This window comes from Drosophila gunungcola, assembly GCF_025200985.1.
Source record: "Drosophila gunungcola strain Sukarami chromosome 3L unlocalized genomic scaffold, Dgunungcola_SK_2 000003F, whole genome shotgun sequence".
Taxonomy (NCBI): Eukaryota; Metazoa; Arthropoda; class Insecta; order Diptera; family Drosophilidae; genus Drosophila; species Drosophila gunungcola.
In genome coordinates, this window is record NW_026453179.1 from 4,568,674 (window position 1) to 4,588,231 (window position 19,558).

The 19,558-nt window shown below is 42.0% G+C and overlaps 5 protein-coding genes across 6 annotated transcripts in view; 3 read left to right on the top strand and 2 right to left on the bottom strand.

The window, feature by feature from the left end:
• Nucleotides 1-2,645, top strand: part of LOC128258788 (uncharacterized) — a 65,741-nt gene extending 63,096 nt beyond the window's left edge. Inside the window, exons 6-7 of the mRNA XM_052990666.1 lie at nt 555-886; nt 1,416-2,645. Of these exons, the coding sequence (XP_052846626.1) occupies nt 555-886; nt 1,416-1,787 (704 nt within the window). The 3' untranslated portion in view covers nt 1,788-2,645. The remainder of the gene's footprint in view (nt 1-554; nt 887-1,415) is intronic.
• Nucleotides 2,646-2,771: 126 nt separating this feature from the next.
• LOC128258786 (zinc finger protein OZF) lies at nt 2,772-4,762 on the bottom strand. Its single transcript, XM_052990665.1, has 2 exons — nt 4,195-4,762; nt 2,772-3,879 (listed from the first exon to the last, which is right to left on the bottom strand). Exons 1-2 carry the CDS (start codon nt 4,669-4,671, stop codon nt 3,010-3,012), a joined length of 1,347 nt encoding a protein of 448 aa, XP_052846625.1. The 5' UTR covers nt 4,672-4,762; the 3' UTR covers nt 2,772-3,009.
• A 318-nt stretch (nt 4,763-5,080) lies between these two features.
• Nucleotides 5,081-7,638, top strand: LOC128258785 (regulator of MON1-CCZ1 complex). The gene is given in 8 exon segments (XM_052990664.1): nt 5,081-5,278; nt 5,344-5,827; nt 5,877-6,269; nt 6,327-6,585; nt 6,649-6,688; nt 6,690-7,049; nt 7,115-7,319; nt 7,380-7,638. Coding segments are annotated over 8 exon segments (1,929 nt in total). The 5' UTR covers nt 5,081-5,170; the 3' UTR covers nt 7,460-7,638.
• Nucleotides 7,639-7,809: 171 nt separating this feature from the next.
• On the bottom strand, nt 7,810-11,901 carry LOC128258784 (vacuolar protein sorting-associated protein 8 homolog). Its single transcript, XM_052990663.1, has 4 exons — nt 11,675-11,901; nt 10,304-11,608; nt 9,384-10,244; nt 7,810-9,329 (listed from the first exon to the last, which is right to left on the bottom strand). The coding sequence occupies exons 1-4, from the start codon at nt 11,774-11,776 to the stop codon at nt 7,908-7,910; spliced, it is 3,690 nt and encodes a 1,229-aa protein (XP_052846623.1). The 5' UTR covers nt 11,777-11,901; the 3' UTR covers nt 7,810-7,907.
• Nucleotides 11,902-12,286: 385 nt separating this feature from the next.
• LOC128258781 (bifunctional heparan sulfate N-deacetylase/N-sulfotransferase) overlaps nt 12,287-19,558 on the top strand; it is a 57,969-nt gene continuing 50,697 nt past the window's right edge. The window contains exon 1 of one of the 2 annotated variants that reach the window (XM_052990648.1): nt 12,287-13,057. The gene's annotated coding sequence lies outside the window, so the exon portion shown is untranslated. The remainder of the gene's footprint in view (nt 13,058-19,558) is intronic. The other variant, XM_052990649.1, reaches the window with a different exon arrangement.

Genomic DNA, 19,558 nt, shown 5'->3' on the forward strand with positions numbered 1-19,558 from the left:
AATCCATCGACCTATTGGTCCCTGCATCACTCTAAACGGGTGTCCTTTTAAAACTTATTAAAACTCATTAATTTTTTTTAGCAGTTAATAAATAAGAAAACAAATCTGATATATATTTTGAGAAATTTTTTTAAGCAAATCCTTATCCTTTTTATATATAGCAATCTTGTTTGTTAAATTATGTTCTAGTATTGATATTTAGATAGCTTATTTTAAACTTAAAAGAACAAAACATTCATGATGACTACCCATTATTAAACAAATTAGAAAAATTTAATTTAAAGCTATTATTTTAGTTCCGAAACCATTTAAGGGTTATTTTGCTTTTTTTGTTGCACAATCCTTACAGTTTCTATAGAAATTTTAAGATATTTTTAATGAAGCAAATGTCAAAGATAATCCACACAAATGGCAACTGTAGTTTTCGTTGAATATGTAGTTTTTGCAATTATCTCCGAACAGTGGACATCGTGTCGTATGAGTAACATGATTTTAATTAAGCAAACAAAAGATATCGAACTCGTGTCTAACCCCACAACCGCTTCCCCTTGCAGGTGGTCGCCCGCAGCCCTGGTGGTGTCGCAATAACCGAAACGGTGGCCAAAATCGTTCGCCCATCTCGATCAAACACTCGGCGGACAGCATCCGGAGGCCCACGAGCAACTCCGGCGTTTGGACCTGGCTGGGCGGCAGCCGTCGCTCGTCCGCAGGTCCGGACCAGATCGGTCCGCCGTCCACGTCGCCGGCGGAGAACCATTATACCCACATGGAAGACGCCTACAGTCCGGTGGGCGTGAGCGAGGCACTCTATGCAGAACTCGATCGCGAGTCCGTGCGGTCCGCTAACCCCTCGTACCAGAATACGGCCTACAGTCAGTGTGGCGAGGTAAGCAATCGCTATTTTTCTGGTTTAAAAATACTATTAGGTACTATAAAAACGGTTAATAAAAACTTATATATGAATTGGCTATTACTAACTTCTCATAATAACATTTAAGTATTCTCTTTAACCTCTAATGAACCATTATGAACAATCAATCAGATTAAATTAAAACTTACAAAATAGAATTGTTGGTTGAGAATTTGATTTTAGCAACAGGCAATAATGCAATCTGCTTTTAATGGAACTAAATTGCAATAAATTATGATATAAACAAGACTTCTTATATAACCATTTGTATTAAATTTCCCTTGAAAACAAGATCATAGAAAGGAAACTTAACAGCAAATAGTTGTTCAATATTTAAAAAAAAACATTTTTTTAAATGTATTTCAAATGTGTACTTTTATAACAAAACTTATCGTATAAAAGTAGTTTTTTAAGTAGTTTTTTGCGCTGCAACTGGGAGTTACCCTTAAGTAAAGTCCATAATTCGCAAACTAATACTGGAATTAACCTACTTTCTCAATTACAGAAATACAATTACCAAGGCCACGAGCAGGACATTCCAATGGTGGTGTCCTCGGCGCCGAGCAGTGCCTACTACTCGGATCTGTCGGTGACGGCGATGCCCGGCGGAGCGAGCGGCAGTAATCAGGGCGCCTACGAGATTGTCGGACTGAACGTGATGTCCCAGCCGCTGCCCAACTGGGATCATCATGGCGGAGGAGGAGGCGGAAGTGGGGGCGGCGGAGCCGCTGGAGCAGCGGCCGCCATTCTTGGAGGAGGCGGTGGGGGCAATGGAATTACGGCCGGCGAGGCGGCGGCAATGACGCAACGTCGTGGTCCTCGACTGGCGGCCATCAACGAGACGAGCACCAGCACTGTGCCCTCGGACTATGTCTAAATAAAGAAGTTTAAATACAAATAATGTGAAATGTTCAGCGAGCTTAACATGTTAATAGATTATGGATATATACGTTATATACACCCCATAGTTGTAGGGCTAAAATTGCATTATATTTAACACTTGTATACCACTTAGTGCTTATGGTTTATGTCTGATTTGTAATCTGTACACGTTACCGATATAGGGATATATTTATACACACTTACAAGGCAAGAATGTATTATATGTCTAGTTTTTATATAGTCTCTAAGCAACGATTTAATCGTGGGTGATATTTAGCCTAAAAATATGCTATATTCTTATGTTCTATGTACTTTAAACATTTTCTAAAAATGTAAAAACGACAACAAGCGCATTTTTCGTAGGCTAAGTGAAGATGAGAATGGACAAACAAACCGTATTTCCCCCCAGGATCAGTACACGCAAATATAGAAATGATATATACATACGAATACAACATATTTATACACTCATATTTACAAAAGCCGAAAACGCATTAAGCTCACCAGTATATAAATACCTATATATCTATAACAATAACTGAGGCATCATATTTACAACGATTTTAACGCAACAGATTTCACCATATTTACCGGGGGAAATGATCATGGCACGTCATATCATTTACCACATCATTATACATATGTATGCATAGCTATCTATATACTATACCATATACAATAAACAGACTCACGACCCTTAGCAGATGTACTTTAGTTTTTAGTAGCTCCGGCATGACGAAAATCCATGCCTTATTAATTTAACAACACGCAAGAAAACACACTCACAATTCCTGTATATTATTGTTTTAGTTGAAAATATAATTAAACAATTTATTGCTATTTACATTCTGAATCCCAAACGGAAGTTTTTCTTTATTAAAGGTAATTTATGGGTTTAAGAAGCGTTAAGTATATAGTCTTAACCTGCGTAGCAGGTTATACAATTTATACAATTTATTTGTTTTATAAATTATATGGACCAAACTAAAAAATTAATAAATATCTGCTTTAAATTAAATAACAACACCTTTCAAAATAAACAAACGAAACTTTTTTTATGAAACATTTTCCTATTCCTTTTTTTGAACTATAAAACATCCCTATTTTGGGCAAATAAAAATTTGTTTAAAAAGCATACAAAACATTAAGTTTTAAGTGTTTGACTACAATATTAAAAATTGAAGCTTATCCATCGAAAAAGATAGAAAATATGCAAGTTAGCTTACTTGACCTATAGTAGTAACTTGGAGTATAGTATAAGATGGTTGAGGAACCTCCTCGAACTCATGGATTTTGCGGTGAGTACGCAAAGCAGAGGGCTGAATAAATCGCTTGCCACACTCATGACACTCAAAGTTCTTCTCGCCAGTGTGGGTCATCTCGTGGTATTTCCGCGTATCCGAGGTGGCAAATCTCTTTTCGCAATAGTTGCACGCAAAATCACGGGCCTTTTCGTGAATCGTGCGCACATGCTTCTTGAGACTCGTCGAACTGTTGCATACTTTGGGACAGTCTTTGCAGGACCATGTCCGCTCTAACGTATGGAAGTTGATGTGGAGCCGCAGTTCATTTTTCGTTGTCTTCTTGAGTCCACAATAAGGGCAGCTATAGTTCTTAATTCCCTGGTGGCGCATCATGTGGATCTTGAGCTTTTCCTTGCTGTAGAACCGCCAAGGGCAATCCGGTAGTTCACAGGCATATGGCAATTTCATTTGATCGTCGTGCGTGAACCGATGCTGACTCAGGGCGGATAAGTTTTTAAACACCCGGCCGCAGAACTCGCACATGTGGGTTTTCAAAGGCTTGCCAATTGCATGCGCCTTGCTTTGGTGATGTTTGAGCGAAGCCTTGTGCCGGTACATCCTGTTGCAACCCTCCTCCATGCAGATGAACCGCGTGCCCACCTCCGAATGCTCCAGTTCATGCTGTCTAAGGGTCTCGAATCGATTAAAGGCCTCCTCGCATCCAGGCTCAGAACAGTGATACAGCATGTGGCCTTCGTGTTCTTTTTTGTGCAGGATCAGGCGTCGTTCCTCTCTAAACTCGTCGGAGCAGATGTCGCACTTGAATTTGGGCGGTGGGAGTTCCTACAAAAACGGGGGGAACATTTAATTCAATTAGTTTATTATACCCAGGAGCTTAATGCTCATTAAATGAATTAAGTACATGATTCAAAAAAGTATAAATATATACATTTTAATAGGAAAGGTTTGAAAAAAGTGGCTTTCTTAAATTGTATAACATCAAAATATAAAATATTACTAACATTTTTTAAATTGTTAACATTTGTTTTTGATTACTGCTTTCTGTAAAACCACAAAATTTAGATTGAAGAGGTTTATTTTTAGTTTGGGATCACACAAAGAGGAATAGTCCTCTACAAATCCAATAAATCCACTTACTTCTTTAGCTTTCTTAACAGGTTGAGGTTTGGGTGGCTTCTTAACTTTTTTGGGGATGGTTTTCCTCTTCAATTTTGGTGGTGTTTTTTCGGAACTCATGTTGGAATCGCAAATGATTAGCTCTGGCTCTTCCAAAGGATGTTGGATTTCCTCTTCCTGTTGCCGCTCCTCTTCGCTTTCCTCCACCTCAAGGACCCGTTCTCTCCAGTCTATTTTCTTTCTCGTAACGAGGCTATTGGACCGCCACCTTTTATCGGCAATAATGCATAATGCTCGAAAGGAGTGGAACTTTTCAAGCAGCTCGTAACATTCGGCACATATTTCGCTGGGCAACGTATCTTGCTCTTCGGGATTCACTTTCAAATTGGTGCATTCTGTGAATTTGGCGGCCAGGTCTGATGCTTCCAATAGATTGTAGGCCTCGTCATCGCTGGCCACTCCGCAAGAGCAAATGCGGCACTTGTCCAGGTGACCCATTTGTTCGATTAAATAAAATAAATTAAAATTCACAATCAACAAAACCGGAAGCGCACAGCTTTTCCATATCGGTGTTTTTTGTGTACATTTGGCGTTAGCAACACTAACAGCTGATAGCACTGAAATCTTGTTAGGGATGAGCATTGAGAAAACAGTGACACAAAACGTGACAAGCAGGGGTGGACAAAATCACTTATTTTCAAGCCGCCGTTGCAGCTGCTGTTGCGTCAATTGCAAAGCAAAAATACGAAATATACGGTTGCTTGTTAAGGGCATACGTTATATTTAAGTTTACGTTTTAAAGTAATACAACGTTTTATAGCATATAAAATTGGTTTCGCAAATTAAAATCATTTAACTGTTACTTATATCGGTAACTTATATCACTGCGTGACTCACTCGTGACTCATCTTTAGCACCCGTCTTAGGTCACATATCTAATGAGGGGTGTATAAAAAGTTGCCCTGTAGTTTGTTATTTATTATTTTTCTGCCAAATAATGGATAATCCCAACGGAATCCACTATATTGAGCTATCCCCTAATCCCATACGGTTCGATGCTGTGAGCCAGTTAACAAATGTATTTTTTGATGACTCAAATAAGCAGGTAAAGTTAAAACACATCAAGACAATTTAAAAAAATGAGATAAAGCTTTGTTTTTTGTCGAACAGATTTTTGCTGTTCGATCTGGAGGAGCAACGGGCGTAGTGGTTAAAGGGCCCGGTGCCACCGATGACACCGTCATCTCCTTTTGCATGAGCGATCGCGGAGGTGCTATACGTTCCATCAAATTTTCGCCGGACAATCAAATCTTGGCCGTTCAGCGTAAGGAAAATGCCGTGGAGTTCATATGTTTCCAGGGGGAACAGCCTCTGCTGCAGGAGATCATTACCCACCAGGTGAAGACTATGATCCATGGCTTCGTGTGGGTCCACAATCGGGAGGTGGCTCTGATCTCGAATACGGGTGTAGAAGTGTACACTGTGGTGCCGGAGAAACGTCAAGTGCGCTCTGTAAAATCACTAAGCATTGGCATCAAGTGGTTCGCCTGGTGTTGCGATGCCAATGTAGCCCTACTTTGCACCAGCGAGGGAAACTCCCTGATTCCGGTACTCGTCAAGCAGAAGGTCATCACCAAGCTGCCTAAAGTGGACTGTGAGTAAGCAAGCACTCAATGTAATCAATAATAATTCCTATTCTTCAGTGGGCAGTCCAAGTCGCGATGTTCAGGAGAGCAAGGTAACCTTAGGTCAAGTCTATGGCGTGCTAGCGGTGCTAATACTGCAGTCAAATAGCAGCTCTGGTCAGATGGAAGTGGAGGTTCACTTGCTCAATGGACCGGGCCTAGCGCCTCGCTTGTGCCATGTCCTGCGCTTGAGCCTAGTGGGCCGATTTGCCATCAACACGGTGGATAACTTGATTGTGGTGCACCATCAAGCATCGGGCACCTCGCTGCTATTCGACATCTCACTCCCCGGAGAGTTGGTCAATGAAATAACCTACCACACTCCCATAACCCCGGGTCGTTCCATCAAGCCGTTTGGCTTGAAGCTGCCTTCGCTATCACCCGATGGACAAATCTTGCAGTGCGAGTTGTGTGGGTATTGCAAATGCCAACAAAAAATTCCCTTATTCGATCTTGAGTCCCTTGCAGATTCCACCCACTGGGTGCTCTTCCAGCCGAACATTGTCATCGATGCCAAACTGGGTTGCATGTGGTTCCTGAACCTTTGTATTGAACCCTTGTGCCAACTGATTTCGGATCGCATTCGACTCACAGAATTTCTCCTGCAGCGCAGCACTGGCAAACAGGTGCTATTAAAGGTTGTGGCTCAGCTAGTGGACGATCAGTATAAGGGAACTCTGCTGCCAGTTTTAGAGACCATCTTCAGCAGAATCAACAAGATATATGCGTACGTTATGGATAACTACCCTGAATCAATATAACGAATTACTTATTGAATAACAACTTACAGATCCTGGGTGCAGTTGGAGCTGCAAAATCAAACTGCTCAACCCGTCGAACGTGAAGACTTCCACCCTGAAGCAGAGCACACCGCCTATTGTCCTTATTGAGCAACTGGATATGGTGCAGATCTTCCAGCGCATTTCGCGTCGCTCGTACACTGAGTCCATCTTGATACTTTACCTGCAATCCCTGAACAAGTTTAACATTGCTGCCCAGGAGGAGTTAAGCAAGATGATCATTACTGAACTGATCCACAACCGCAGCTTCGACACTTTGAGACGTTTGGTCAGCTATTCAATGCTGCTGGAGTCAAAGTCGGTGGCTTGCTTTCTGCTTTCCCATTCCGCTGTGGATACGGCCATATCTCAGGTGGCCATCGATATGCTGGGCAGGATTCAGGCTCATGAGGTACTCTTTTATAAATCCATTCCTACGTTCTTTAATCCATTCTTTATACTTTAAATGTTTTTTAGATTATTATAGAAGTGATGTTGGGACAAGGCAAAGTAATCGATGCGTTAAGACTGGCTAAGAACTCTTTGGGTCTGGATAAAGTGCCAGCTAGAAAATTCTTAGAAGCTGCTTACAAGACAAAAGATGATCTCATTTTTCACAGCGTTTTCAAATTCTTTCAAATGAGAAACCTGAAGCTTTATGAGACCTTGTCTTTTCCCAAGGGTGAGAGCCTTAGAGCATTTAATGCTGTAAAACATTTTTAATATATTTCTCTTTTAATAGCTGAACAATGCACGGAGTTTATACAGCATTATAACAATACTTTTCCGGTTGATAATTCTACAAGACCACCAATATGTTAAGGGAAACTACTTAAGTAATATGTTATTATTGTTATTGAAAGTGTGCTTGAAAATAACTATATAAATTGTATATAAATTGTTTGAACTCAATAATATCATAAAAAATAGCGACGATCGCACTACCCGAATATTTGGGATCTTTGGAACACTCCTTTATAGCATACACGAAGGAGTGTGGCGTGTAAGATTACTATTCAATTTGATTTTGTAAGACCGTTGTTCATTGTCACTACGTGGACACTGTGATATCTTCAATATACCCACGTTCATAATTATTTTATAAGTTTATTGAAAATCAAATCTAGTTTGATTCGATGCTAAAAAAGTTGGACTCCCAAAAAAACTTTAGATTTATCATGCAACGGTTTTACTTACACAAACAATACACATAGTTGTACAATAAATACATAGAGGAATAAATGGAATATACAAAAGAGCAAGAATCCAACTACGAGAAACGCCTAGGTGGTGCCTTTAGCTGCAGTGCTCCCATTTCCAGGGAGGAGGAAATGCTTATTAGATTTCTGTTAGGGTGCGGCAATCGCAGTGTTTGCTCTGGAATCACCGTATAGCAGCGTGGACATTTTTCAAACTGAGTCTCTGCCTCCTCCATGCACTCCTGGTGCAGGCCGTGACCACACCCACCCAGGATTAGCACCTGGCTGTGATCGTACAGCCTTTGACGGCACACGGAGCACTTGGTCGTCGTCACCCAGAGGCCACGGCTCGCCTGCCGATATCGACGTGCGAACTCGAGATGCAGATTTTGGCACATAAACTCAATACCATTCCGTAATGCTTCCGTTTGATGCCTCGAACTATCCAGCATTCCCATCAGCAGATCCTTAATATCACCAAAACTACTTGACACATTGTGGGTATTCATAATCAATTGGACCAAATTATGAAGATCAATATGCTGCGAGGCCTCGTGCAGGATATGTTTGGTGACGGACTGCAATTCCGGATGGGGCAGAATATATTTCAAGAGGACAAACCAACAGCGCTCCAGCTCCTGAGCGGGCAAAGTCGCCACAGACCGAGCCAGCAGCGACACTATGATCTGCGCCTCATGGGCTGCTTCTTCGCCTGACAGAGTCTTCAGCAGATCCATGGACAACTCAAAGGCTTTCGCATAGCTCTCCTGCATTTCGTACAGATAAATCACAGATCGGTTTAGATGATGGCGTTTTACAATGGCAATGGCTTCCTCCAAGCGATAACCCCAGTTGGCGGAAAGGAATTCCTGCACATTTAAGGCGGAGTCCAATTTACAGTGCAGCTCCAGTAGCAACTCCAAATGAGTGGCTTCCAGTTCGCATCTTCGTTCGTTGAGGCACTTGAGGAACACATACAGTAAAGCCTCTTCCTTCCTCAGAGTATCCAATAGTTCATGGATCTTTTCGGGATAATGCAGGGCCAACAAGCGAGTAGTTTCCTTGGCATTGATCGTTAGTAGCTCCCTCAAGTGCATCTTCAACTGCCCGTAAATGCATCTCTCTGGATTGGCCACATGGCGCTCCATATAGGCAAACATGGTCTCATGTCTGGCTTCGTTTCGGATGTAGCAATCCAGGATGGTGTCGTACCGCTGAAGCTTCTCCAGCAGATACTCCACCACACAATAGCACTTCGCCCGCTGTGCCAAATGCAGCTGCTCCTCATCGCTGCTGATCTCGGCCAGACAGTTGGAGGATAGTAGCTCGTGCCAGGCGTTTTCCCGCTCCGAGTGCTGGCGACTGCTTTCGTGGGCAATCTCCTCCTGCGCCAGGTGGCTCAGAACACGCTCCAAAAGCTGTCTGTCCCGCGGCAGGCACTGCATAGAAATTTGCTGAGCTATGAAGTTCAGCAGGCAACCAATCTCCGCCCACTGGAAATTAAATAACTTCTTATGATCATAATGGAAATTGGGGCTTAATCTTACCGTTGCATTCTCGGGAGTCATGATCTCTAGCAGCAGATTGATAATCCTCTTGCGATGTGAGAGGCCAAGCTCGTTGCTGAACTCTTGTTCCTGAAACGCCAGCGATATCACGTTCAGCGTTTCCCGCGTGTCGAACTTGAGGAGGGCTCTAAGATACGGATAGGGCAGTTCATCCCCGGCATTCTCTTTTGATTGTTGCGAGGTCAGACAACGCAGGACATCGTGCTTGACCTGATGCACCAGCTCCACGGGAATCTCTCCGCTGGGATATCCCCTTCCCGCCAGACAACTGGACACATAGACCAGCAGGCAGTTGCCCAAATCCGTTTCCTCGGCGGTCACCAAAGGCAGCAGTTCCGTCAGCGCCGCCGTATAATCGTTCAAAGCCTGGGTGTTGAGGTAGATTTGAGCTCTATACAAACGATGCTTCTTGACAGCCTTCAGCACTTGATTCAGATCCAGGCACATCCAATCCAACTTCAGGATGAGTTGCTCCAGTTTGGCAGGCGAATGCTCCAGCCAATACTCAACCAAAGCTTGGGAGATCACGGGATTTACACTGTGGATCGTTTCCCGCTCGATGTGCTCTGAAATGTGTTGCAGGAAAAGTTCCGAGCTGCTGTTGTTGTGCAACTTTTCCCACAGCTGTGTCCAGAGAAGATCGAGTTCACCCACGGTTATAAGGCAGTTGACGATGGCACCGAGACAATAGTCCGGTGCGCGGGCGGAATTAGCTATGTACTCCTTAAAGAGCATGATGATGCGCTCCTTGGCTTGGGCACGTTTTCGCGGACGATCCACGGAGGCGATGTAGCCATCTAAGGCTAGTTGGCAGGCCTCCTGCCAACGATGGTGTTTTACCTGAAAAGCAAAGCAGTAGGATATTAAATTCCTCTACAACTTTTTACTTTTGATCTTACCAGGTAACTAATTCTCTCCGACCAGGTTCGTACTCCAATAATATGCAGGGATCTGGCGCCCAGGACATACAGTTGGGTTCCTCTTGAAACCACCGAGTTATAGCAAGCATTGGAACCGGCCAAGGCGAAGGCAGGTGATACATTTCCACCTGTTGCCAGTCCTTTAAACTGCGCCGAGCCGTAAACCAGCCCAGCATTGGCCATGTCCATGCATTCCAGTTCCTTACTCGATCTCACATCCACCAGGTGAAGGACTTCAGCCGTATCCAACGAGGCAACACACTTGGGTCCCAACCAGTGGGCAGACAGCAGACTTCCCTGCAGCTGCACATGTCGAAGGTACAACAGAGTGATCCTGCCATTCGAAACGAAGAGTTGGTGGAAGAACAATTGGTTGCCACGGCCCACCACAATCACGGGATCCACGGAACGTGTGGTGTCGGCCGCCTGAATGAGGACCAAGTGCCAGGCGAGAAGGGGCAAGCAATCCGGTGGTCCCTGAAGCACATGGTATTTGATGACCCGCAATCTTGGTCGCACTGTCACTATAAAGTACTTGGACAATGTGGCCAGGGCAACAATGCAGTACTGATCGAGTTCATGTCGCCCTTGGGCATCCATAATCAGAGGTTCCACGGCGCAGACTTCACCGCGAGCGCCGGAGAAAAGGCATCTAGACTGGCAGCCCCGGATGCCCAGTTTCCGGGTGAAACTAAGCGACCACACCGAACCGCCAGCGTCGGCGCAGAGAGCTAGCGAGGATCTAGAAGTCCACTTGACGTGTAGGACACCAGTGTTCGGGGTTATCACATCGAACAGCTCGCGGAGCAGATCGCCCGTGTGCGTGTCCAGCATGGCGACCATTCCTCTGGAGAAACCGGCCAAGAGCCGTGTGGAATCGGCATTGAAGGCCAAACTGGCCACCGCACCCTGGCCATGTTTGTCCTGGTGGGCCCACCTCAGGGTCTGGGTGACATCGAAGTTGAGGATGTGGCCGTGCGAAGTTCCAATGGATATGAAAGCGGCAACGGCACACGAACTCGCAGCTCCGGCATTTACACGATCCGCGGCGGAGGAGAGCTGACCGGAAACGCCATGGAGGAGGGTATATCTCATAATGGAACCACCGCCTCCCCGGCCATCCGTTCTTATCGTGGAATCCTCGCCAATCGAGGGCGTAGGCGTGGCATGTGGCACCGGCATTCCCAGTTCGGAGGCCACATCGGAATCCGCGTCGAATTCACTGAGCACCGCCTCCAAAGTGGGCAGAATAGTGGGCGGAATGGCAAACTCGGCATCGTCCAGCTGGAATCGAAAAGATCACCGGAAATAGTTATACTGAGCCTTTTCTCTGCGGATAATCCAACTTACATCCTCAAAGTCCAGCTGCAGGGATTCGGCCAGCAAACTGTCCGTGGAACCGCGATCCGATTCCAGCAGCGATTGCAGCGACGGCGCCTTCAGCTCCGACATGCTCCCAGTTCTTTCGGTCCTTGTCCCTCCCCCCAAACTTATAATTTTAAGCAATTTTGTTTTATCAATGAGTTTTTACGCCCATCGAAGGCTAGTGTTGGTTAACTACCAAAGAAAAGACTGTCCACTCTTTTGCTTAACTGATTTCTGTATTCTACCGGTTTTGCGTATTGATGGCTTCATGAAAAGATATTACATGCGATATATAGATTGATCGTGGTTTCTAGATTTAATTATAAAACAACACCAAAATATTATTTATTCAATTCTTCTTCTAAAACAGGTTGTTTACTTTTCGTATGCCGATCAGCTGCTTTTGCAAGAGCGGGTGCCTATGTGAATGGGACGCAACAACTTTTCCGAAGACCGTATTGTCTGCTTCTGGTTGGAAACCTGACTTAGTATATGGTATATTTGGGAATTGCATAAAAGGGAATTTTTCACAGCAGTGGTATTTTTGACTTTTCTCCGGTGATGTTTTTTAATTCAAATAACGGTCACACAGTTTTTTTGTTTTCATCGCGTTTGGGTCGGCAGCGGACGAATTTTTGCTGCTTGCGAAGCCAGAAAATAAATTAAAGTGCAATAAAATGTGTTTCAAGCAATTCCGATGGTCACGCGAACAACAACAACACGCCGCGCTATAGATTTATAATCGGATTTGGTTATCTGCGAGTTGCGAAAGCCATAGTTCGAAATGCAAAAACAATACGCGAGTGGAAATTTCGATTTTTGTATTGTTTCTTTCCATGCCTGGAACGCTTGTGCAAGTAGGCATTAATCGACTTTAACGATTATTAGTATTAGCGATGCATTTGGGTGGGAAATACAAATAATTTAATTGTTTATTTGAGCGTGAGGCGGCTTGCCAAATTTATCGCTCACTTTCTGCAGTTTCGACTCTCTTCTTTACGCGCCTTTCATTCAGTCCCGCGTGTGTGTGGGTGTGCGTGTTGAGTGACGTAAACAAATGCAAATTTTAAAAAATGCGATTGTCGATTCACGTGCCAAAAAAATAAAAACAAAAGAAAATAAGCGGCAAAGAAAACAACTCAAGTAGAAGCAAATTGACAAGAGAATATTGTTATCGGCTCTCTGTTTTGTGCCCCGTATTCGTTGCATTTTCTGGCTCAGCTGTGCAATTTTGCCTTGGTGTTGGTGAGCGCAACACGTTTGTGTGCGAGTGGGAGAGAGCGAGCGAGTGAGCGCGCGAGAGTGTAACTCCTCCGCCAGCGTCCCTGCCGCAGTCGACGTCGGCAGCGTGCGTCATTGAGGCGACAGGTAAGAAGAAGCAGCGGCCAAAATATGCCCAATTTTCCAAATTACCATAGTTAATTACTTCACCTTGTCCACCTGATGTAGACAAATATGAACTTAACAATTAGGCGCAAAGGCGGCACCTTTGCTGGTTTTTTTCCCAGCAAACTCATGCAGCTTCGATTACGTTTTTTTCAAGATAAGAAAAACGAGTTGAGCGGCACGTTAATAAAGCTTGCAGAGCATTCTTGCACACACTGCGGCTCCTCTTTCTCTGCCCCTCATCTTCTCTTTCGGTCTTCGCCCGTCGCCTCCTCCCCCGTTCATCACTCGCTTTTGGCCCCAACTTGTCGATCGGAAATCGCTGGACATTGCGAGCAAGTCGCCAGGCGCCCGTCGCGCTAGTTTTTCCACATTTGTCATACTCTTACTGCTGAGGAGTTACCTGGATTTATGGTTAAGAAAATCCTTTAAATTCCTCAATGAAATAAACTGTTAAAAGTTTTTTGCAAACAACAATCAAAAAAATGATTTCCCTACATTTTAGAGCAGTCTATTATTAATTAATCATTAATTCCTCATTTGTCGTGCAGCTAATGACTAAAAATGGACCCGTAATTCAAAACCAATTTGTTTAATTTTAAGAGTTCACAGATTTGGAAATGGGTAAAATATTTAAAACAGACAAAACTAAAACATTATTAAAATAATGTTTATCAGTACATTTCCGTGAAAGAACCAGTTAACTTGCTTTGCTTGTAATTTTTGGGATAATGCATCTTTAAGTGATCTTAACTCGGTTAATTGTCAAAAAGCACGCAGTAAATGTTCAAAGCATATACTGTTGTATACAATTTAAATTTTATTGTTGGTCAGCATTAATTAAAAACACGCAAATATTTGCATCCTTTTTGAAGTCTTTAACTTTAAATTAGTCTTTCCAAAATTATAATTTACTAAGTGATTTTTGAATAAGCACATTAATCTCCAAGTGAATTAAACATTCCAGCAAGTTCTACTCATCTTTATTTTGGCTGAGATAATTACAAATCTCTATAAAGTTGTCATAGCGATTATTCGTTATCTGTACACCTATATTAATATGAATATCTTAATAAGGGAACATTGAGGATTTCAGATTACAATATTAAATCTTCTTAACACGAATACCATTTATTTACTTGATATTTTCATTGGAATCAGTAAAACCTTGGAATATTTTGGAATCGATTGAAATTTTATAGAATTTTTGGTTGAACGACTTTATTGTGTTCTTGAACTGGTCAAGACCCAAATAAGAATTCTTGAGAGAGCATTCCATATTTGTTGGGCCTCCTCTTGGCCCCTAATCGTTCATGTTTATTATTGTTGACCGTGCGCTTTTTGTTCCTTTTGCTCGTCTGGTCTTTTATTTTCTTCTCGCTCTGTGTGTTTGTCGTTCATGGTCACAAAATTTATTGGTCAACATTTTATCTTGGCCCCGGCACCCACGTCGACTCCTTTTCCAGCTTGCAACTTGTTTGCTTCTCGTTCCACCTATTTTTCTTCTTTTCTTGGCCATTCTCTCGCCGGCCGCCCACATGGAAATTTAACGCTTCAACACGTTCCGATTTTTCCCCAAAAAAAAAAATATTTGGAAAAATCTCGAGAGCGCTCGGCGCTCAAAACAAAAATTTTCAAGATAAGTTATGGGCATATAACTTGCGTTCCGTTCTCCAGCTATGAAAAGTTTAATGGGAAATATCTTAATTTTTATAAACTTGGCAGCGCACATAAATTATCGGTGCGGAATTCTTCTCGCGGCTTTCATGGTTTTTCCTTTTTTTTTCCCCTTTGGCTTCTTGTTTGTCTTGCGCATACTTTTCGTGACTTTTCCGCTTTTGTTTACCTCTAGGCGATTGTTTATCTTGATGCCTCTCAGATATTTTCGGGTGCAGCTCCGCCCCATCCTTTTCCACTTTGAGTCTATAGCATAGCATATAGCATATAGATATAACAACATCCAGCAAATTGGCAATTGCAGCTGCTGGTTCTGGTGCATAACTCAGCAGGCCCATCAGACATTAACCCTTTGTTGCCCACATGATAAACGATAGCTTGTTAATAAATCACAAGCCAAGTGTGTGTGAGTTTCTGTGCTGGTCCTGGATTCACATGTCCTGGGTGGTCAGGACATGCAGAAAAAAAGTAACAAGGTTTCTGGCTACTATTATTCACTGCAAAAAAAAATTAAGACGAATTCATTAGATGGAGATATTTGAAAAGCAATTGCCCCTTAGATCCACTTCCATCAGTGTTGTTTCTACCGCTGATTAAAAAAAATAACTATTAATTAAAAACCCAACTTAAAATAACAAAATATAAGTTAAGTTAACTTCTTTCGGTGTGCTCCTGTGCAGCATCCTTTGGTTGCATGCAACATGATTGGCTCTGCTCTCAGCACAGGATACTCGTATTTCATATGCCTTTGGTAGATTTATGAAGTGCCGCACTGAGTCCCGGACCGAGTCCTTAGCTGAGCCCTTTGCCTCGGCTGCCTTTGGCATTCTAATAATTTTTATTGTTGTCGTTTAAGTGGCCCATTGTACAGCTGGCAACATATTGTGTGCCTTCTGCAACATAGTCCTGCCACTAAAAAGCAGTAGGTGCTTTCTATCGGCCCATCCTTCATACTTTTTGTTTGATTTGGGCTTTGGCCATAAAACCAGTTGTCCAATTCTGCACTCTTGGTCTGCAACTCGAGTGCTTCGAGTGACTCTCTGATAGAATACGTTTATAATTAGACATTGTGATTAGTTGGTTTTTGACTGTCAAACCGGAAGAACAGCTTTTGGGACAACGTCTTGTCGAGCGAGTGATTATTATCAATAATTTTAGTCAATTAAACTTGAGTGAGGAATTTGTCTCGAACTTGTGAAGTTGAAACGAAGATTTCACATTCTTTAAAACAAGTATTTCGTCCGGAAACTTTGATTTTGTTAGCTGTGAAAAGATGCGGAAAGATTTATGTATAAAAGTTTCTATATTTAACAAACGATGCCGGAAAATTTTTATAATGCCTATAGAAATAGTCTAAAAAGTTGTTTAATTTAACATTTAACTACATTTTTAATTAAAATGTTTTAATTGTTTAATTTTGTAAGTACAGTTATCAAACCAAATTATTATATTTCCCTTTCCACAACCAAGTAAATCCTATTTTCTTGCCGAAAAGAAAATTGATATAAGACTCCTTTTGGTTTGTTCAGGAATTCAAAACATAGTTGGATTTTAAGTAAAATTATTTGATAAAGAACTGTAAGTAAAAGTATTATGAACCAGTTTTACGTTTATTTCTTCGACTCGTTTCACTCCCGAGTAAAGCCGATCTAGGACTTAATCTGGCCCATTCTTCACGGCAATCTATTATGTCTAAATTTCAGCTCACGCCTTTCTGCTGCTTGCGCCCGTCTGACAAATCTCATTTGATGCGGCTTAGGATGAGATGATGCATTGAGTGTCCCAGTTTCCTCCGCCTGTGGCAGCCATTCAAGCGCCCCCGTTCATATTTCTTTCATGCTCGCCCAGCATTCAGAGTCAGATGGATGCTCAGTGCATTCGGCTTAGCCATTATTCCGAGCCCGCTGACAATCAAAGAGCCCCAAAGAGCTCGCCCAGAAAAAGCTGGGCCAAGTGGGGAAAATATGGCTCAGATGAAGACGAAGGGGCTTCTTAATAAATGATTTGCTGCATGGTCTGTGGGAGTCCTTGTTTTGATGCTATTGTTTTTTCGTATGATTATGATTTGCAGCTGAAACGAAAGCAAAATGCGAAATAAGCCGCCTGAAAAGGCCGAATTTGCATCAGCGTTGGGTTGCCAGGGTCCCCGACATATATACAAAAGGATTATATACCTATACCGCTTATATTCGATTGCACATGGGTCGTATGTATTTCTAAGCCCGCATTCGAATTGATTTCACATCGAACTCGTTGCCTGCGTGGCTGGTCTTATTTTTTTCTTTTCTGGCCCCTGCTAATTAGCAGGTTCTAACCCTGCGAGATTTGTCCGGATTCGTTTTGGGTTGGTGAACCCAACTGCGTTAATGACTATGCCAATAATTGCCTTTGTTTGTTGTTATTGCCTCGGATACCGCATTACTGCAGATGCCACAGTTGGCCCGTTTTTGGTTGGAGGATTATCAATAAAAACTGGCATAGAGCTATGCCGTTCTATTTATATGGATAGCCTTTGCTTTTTACCATGAGTTTCCCAGAATTTTCAATGACTTTTATTTGTATCTTTTATTGATGACTGATTCGTTTGAAATTAAATTTTTACCAGTGGGAATTCTCAATTTGTTTTAAGGATGTTGGTATTGACACTAATTGTTAAAAAAAACAAACACACATCTACATTCCGTGACTCCCCTATTATTTGGAATTAGTTATAGTAGCATTTCAATATTTGGATTAATAATAATCTTTCTTTTCATTCGGACCTTCTTGACTATTTCATTACACTTTATTATTTTCTTACGCAAGGTTATAGCCCCACCAGTTTCCATTTGTTCGTCTTCTTACTAAAACCCATGAACTTTATTTCCTTGTTATCCCATTTCTCCATGATTTTTCCAGAGCTCTCTGTATAAACTAATAGGTTTTCTGTGCAACTGAAGCAGCCTCATTTGCTGCAGCTCAGATGTAAGCAGCTTTGCGGCTATCATTTGTTTTTTGTAACCCTATTTTGTGCAGTAAATGTTTCTGTCAGTAAGGTTTTCTGGTGCTTGGGGCAGCTGGTGGTGAAGTTTGGTGGCGAACCCCCTTTACTTATTGTTCGCCATTAGGTAGAGCTTTTCACCAACTACTCCGTTTCCCTTGCCCATTTTATTTTTTATCCCAATCCAGTGGTTCTCTCTGTTTGTATTTTAAAATTTTAAACGTTGCAAATGTTTTGCAACATTTCGTCGGCTTTACCAGCTGTGTGCTACTGGTATTCCGTTTTTTTTATATAGGTTGCGATTGCAGTTTGTAAGTGTTGTTGTCGTTATTTGGCCAACACACGCTCGGAATTCCACTTACACACACTCGCAACGCAGCTGGCCACACAATGCGGCTGCTTTTGGCCATTTTTCGCACACATTTTTCAAACTGGAAGGCTTTTCTCGCGCTGCGCTTTTCCGCTTTTTCGTTTTTGTTTGGCGGTTCCCTTTTTTTGGTCTCTACCACCCCCCTCCCTGTTGCCAAATATGATGTGCATATGCCTTTGTGTTGTTGTTAAACAAAAATTTGTACACCGCGTTAAGACCAGAAAAAAATAAATAAAATGAAAATACAAGAAATTAGGAGACTCGTTTAGGGGCCAGAGCATGGATACACTTTAAAACTAATCCTTACGATAAAGCGCTAGTCCTTAAAAATATATTTTTTAAAAAACTTAAAAATAAAAAAAAAAACAAAATTATGTCTTAATGCTAAATCTAGTTAACAAATTAGATCTATCCCGAATGCTTTTTAAATAAGATGAATTATTAAGATGAATATATCTTTATATTATAATGTGAGCTCTGGCCAAAAGTTTTCATTTAATGTGACAAATTTAAACAACTTTTCCCTTTTACTTATTATTTCAATGGTACAATTTTTTTATGTGCATTGTAAACTCGTTGGCAAAAAATACTACACCCTCTACTGGAGTAAAAAAAATATAAATTTTAAGCAACGCAAGCTGTAAAGCCTGGCGTTTTGTTTATAGGGGCGTGGCATCCAAAGTTTATCCCGCTTTCAGGTTCTGAATACTGCGGGCGCTGCTTCTTGCCCATTTATTATTTCTTTTATTTTTGCATAATTTTTATGCTTACCCGTTGTTATGCGTTCTTGTACGACACACACGCACGCATGGTTTCTGCTGATTGCTTTGTTCCGGCGCTTAAGCGATATATGTATATACTCAACCCCCGAAATCCCCGTATCACTTCGTAATGCTTTTTACGAGGCATTATGCCGAACAACAACATTTGTACGCCCAGCATGCAATTTACCATTTATTTTTTTTAATATATTTGTAAAGCTTATGACAGTTATTTTACTTATCAAATTAGTGCACAGTTTAGTATTCAAGTGCTGTCAAACTATCAAATTTTGTCATGTGAATTTGAAAAATGGCAAATAACCGGACTAGAGGGCCAAAAGAAATCAAATTACAACATTACAAAATAACAATTTAATTGCATGTTGGTTCTGTGTTCCCTGCAACGTTGCTGAGTTTGAAGTGTGGTAAAATGTGGGGTTTTTCGGGGAGGAACAAGGTATTGCGGTATAACATTTTCGCGCATTTAGCTGGCGTCAACGACCCGTCCAGCTGGCAAGTTTTTATTTTGTATACCTTTGACAGAACGGAAAATGAAACGTTTCCAAACGCTGCCAGGATAAAGGATAAAGTGTGCGTGACATTTCCACGTCCGCCACCCAACGTCCCCCCTGCCAAAACCCTTTCTATATCCCCCCTATATATACAAAGTCCCTCTGTATTCCCGCTTTTGTGTC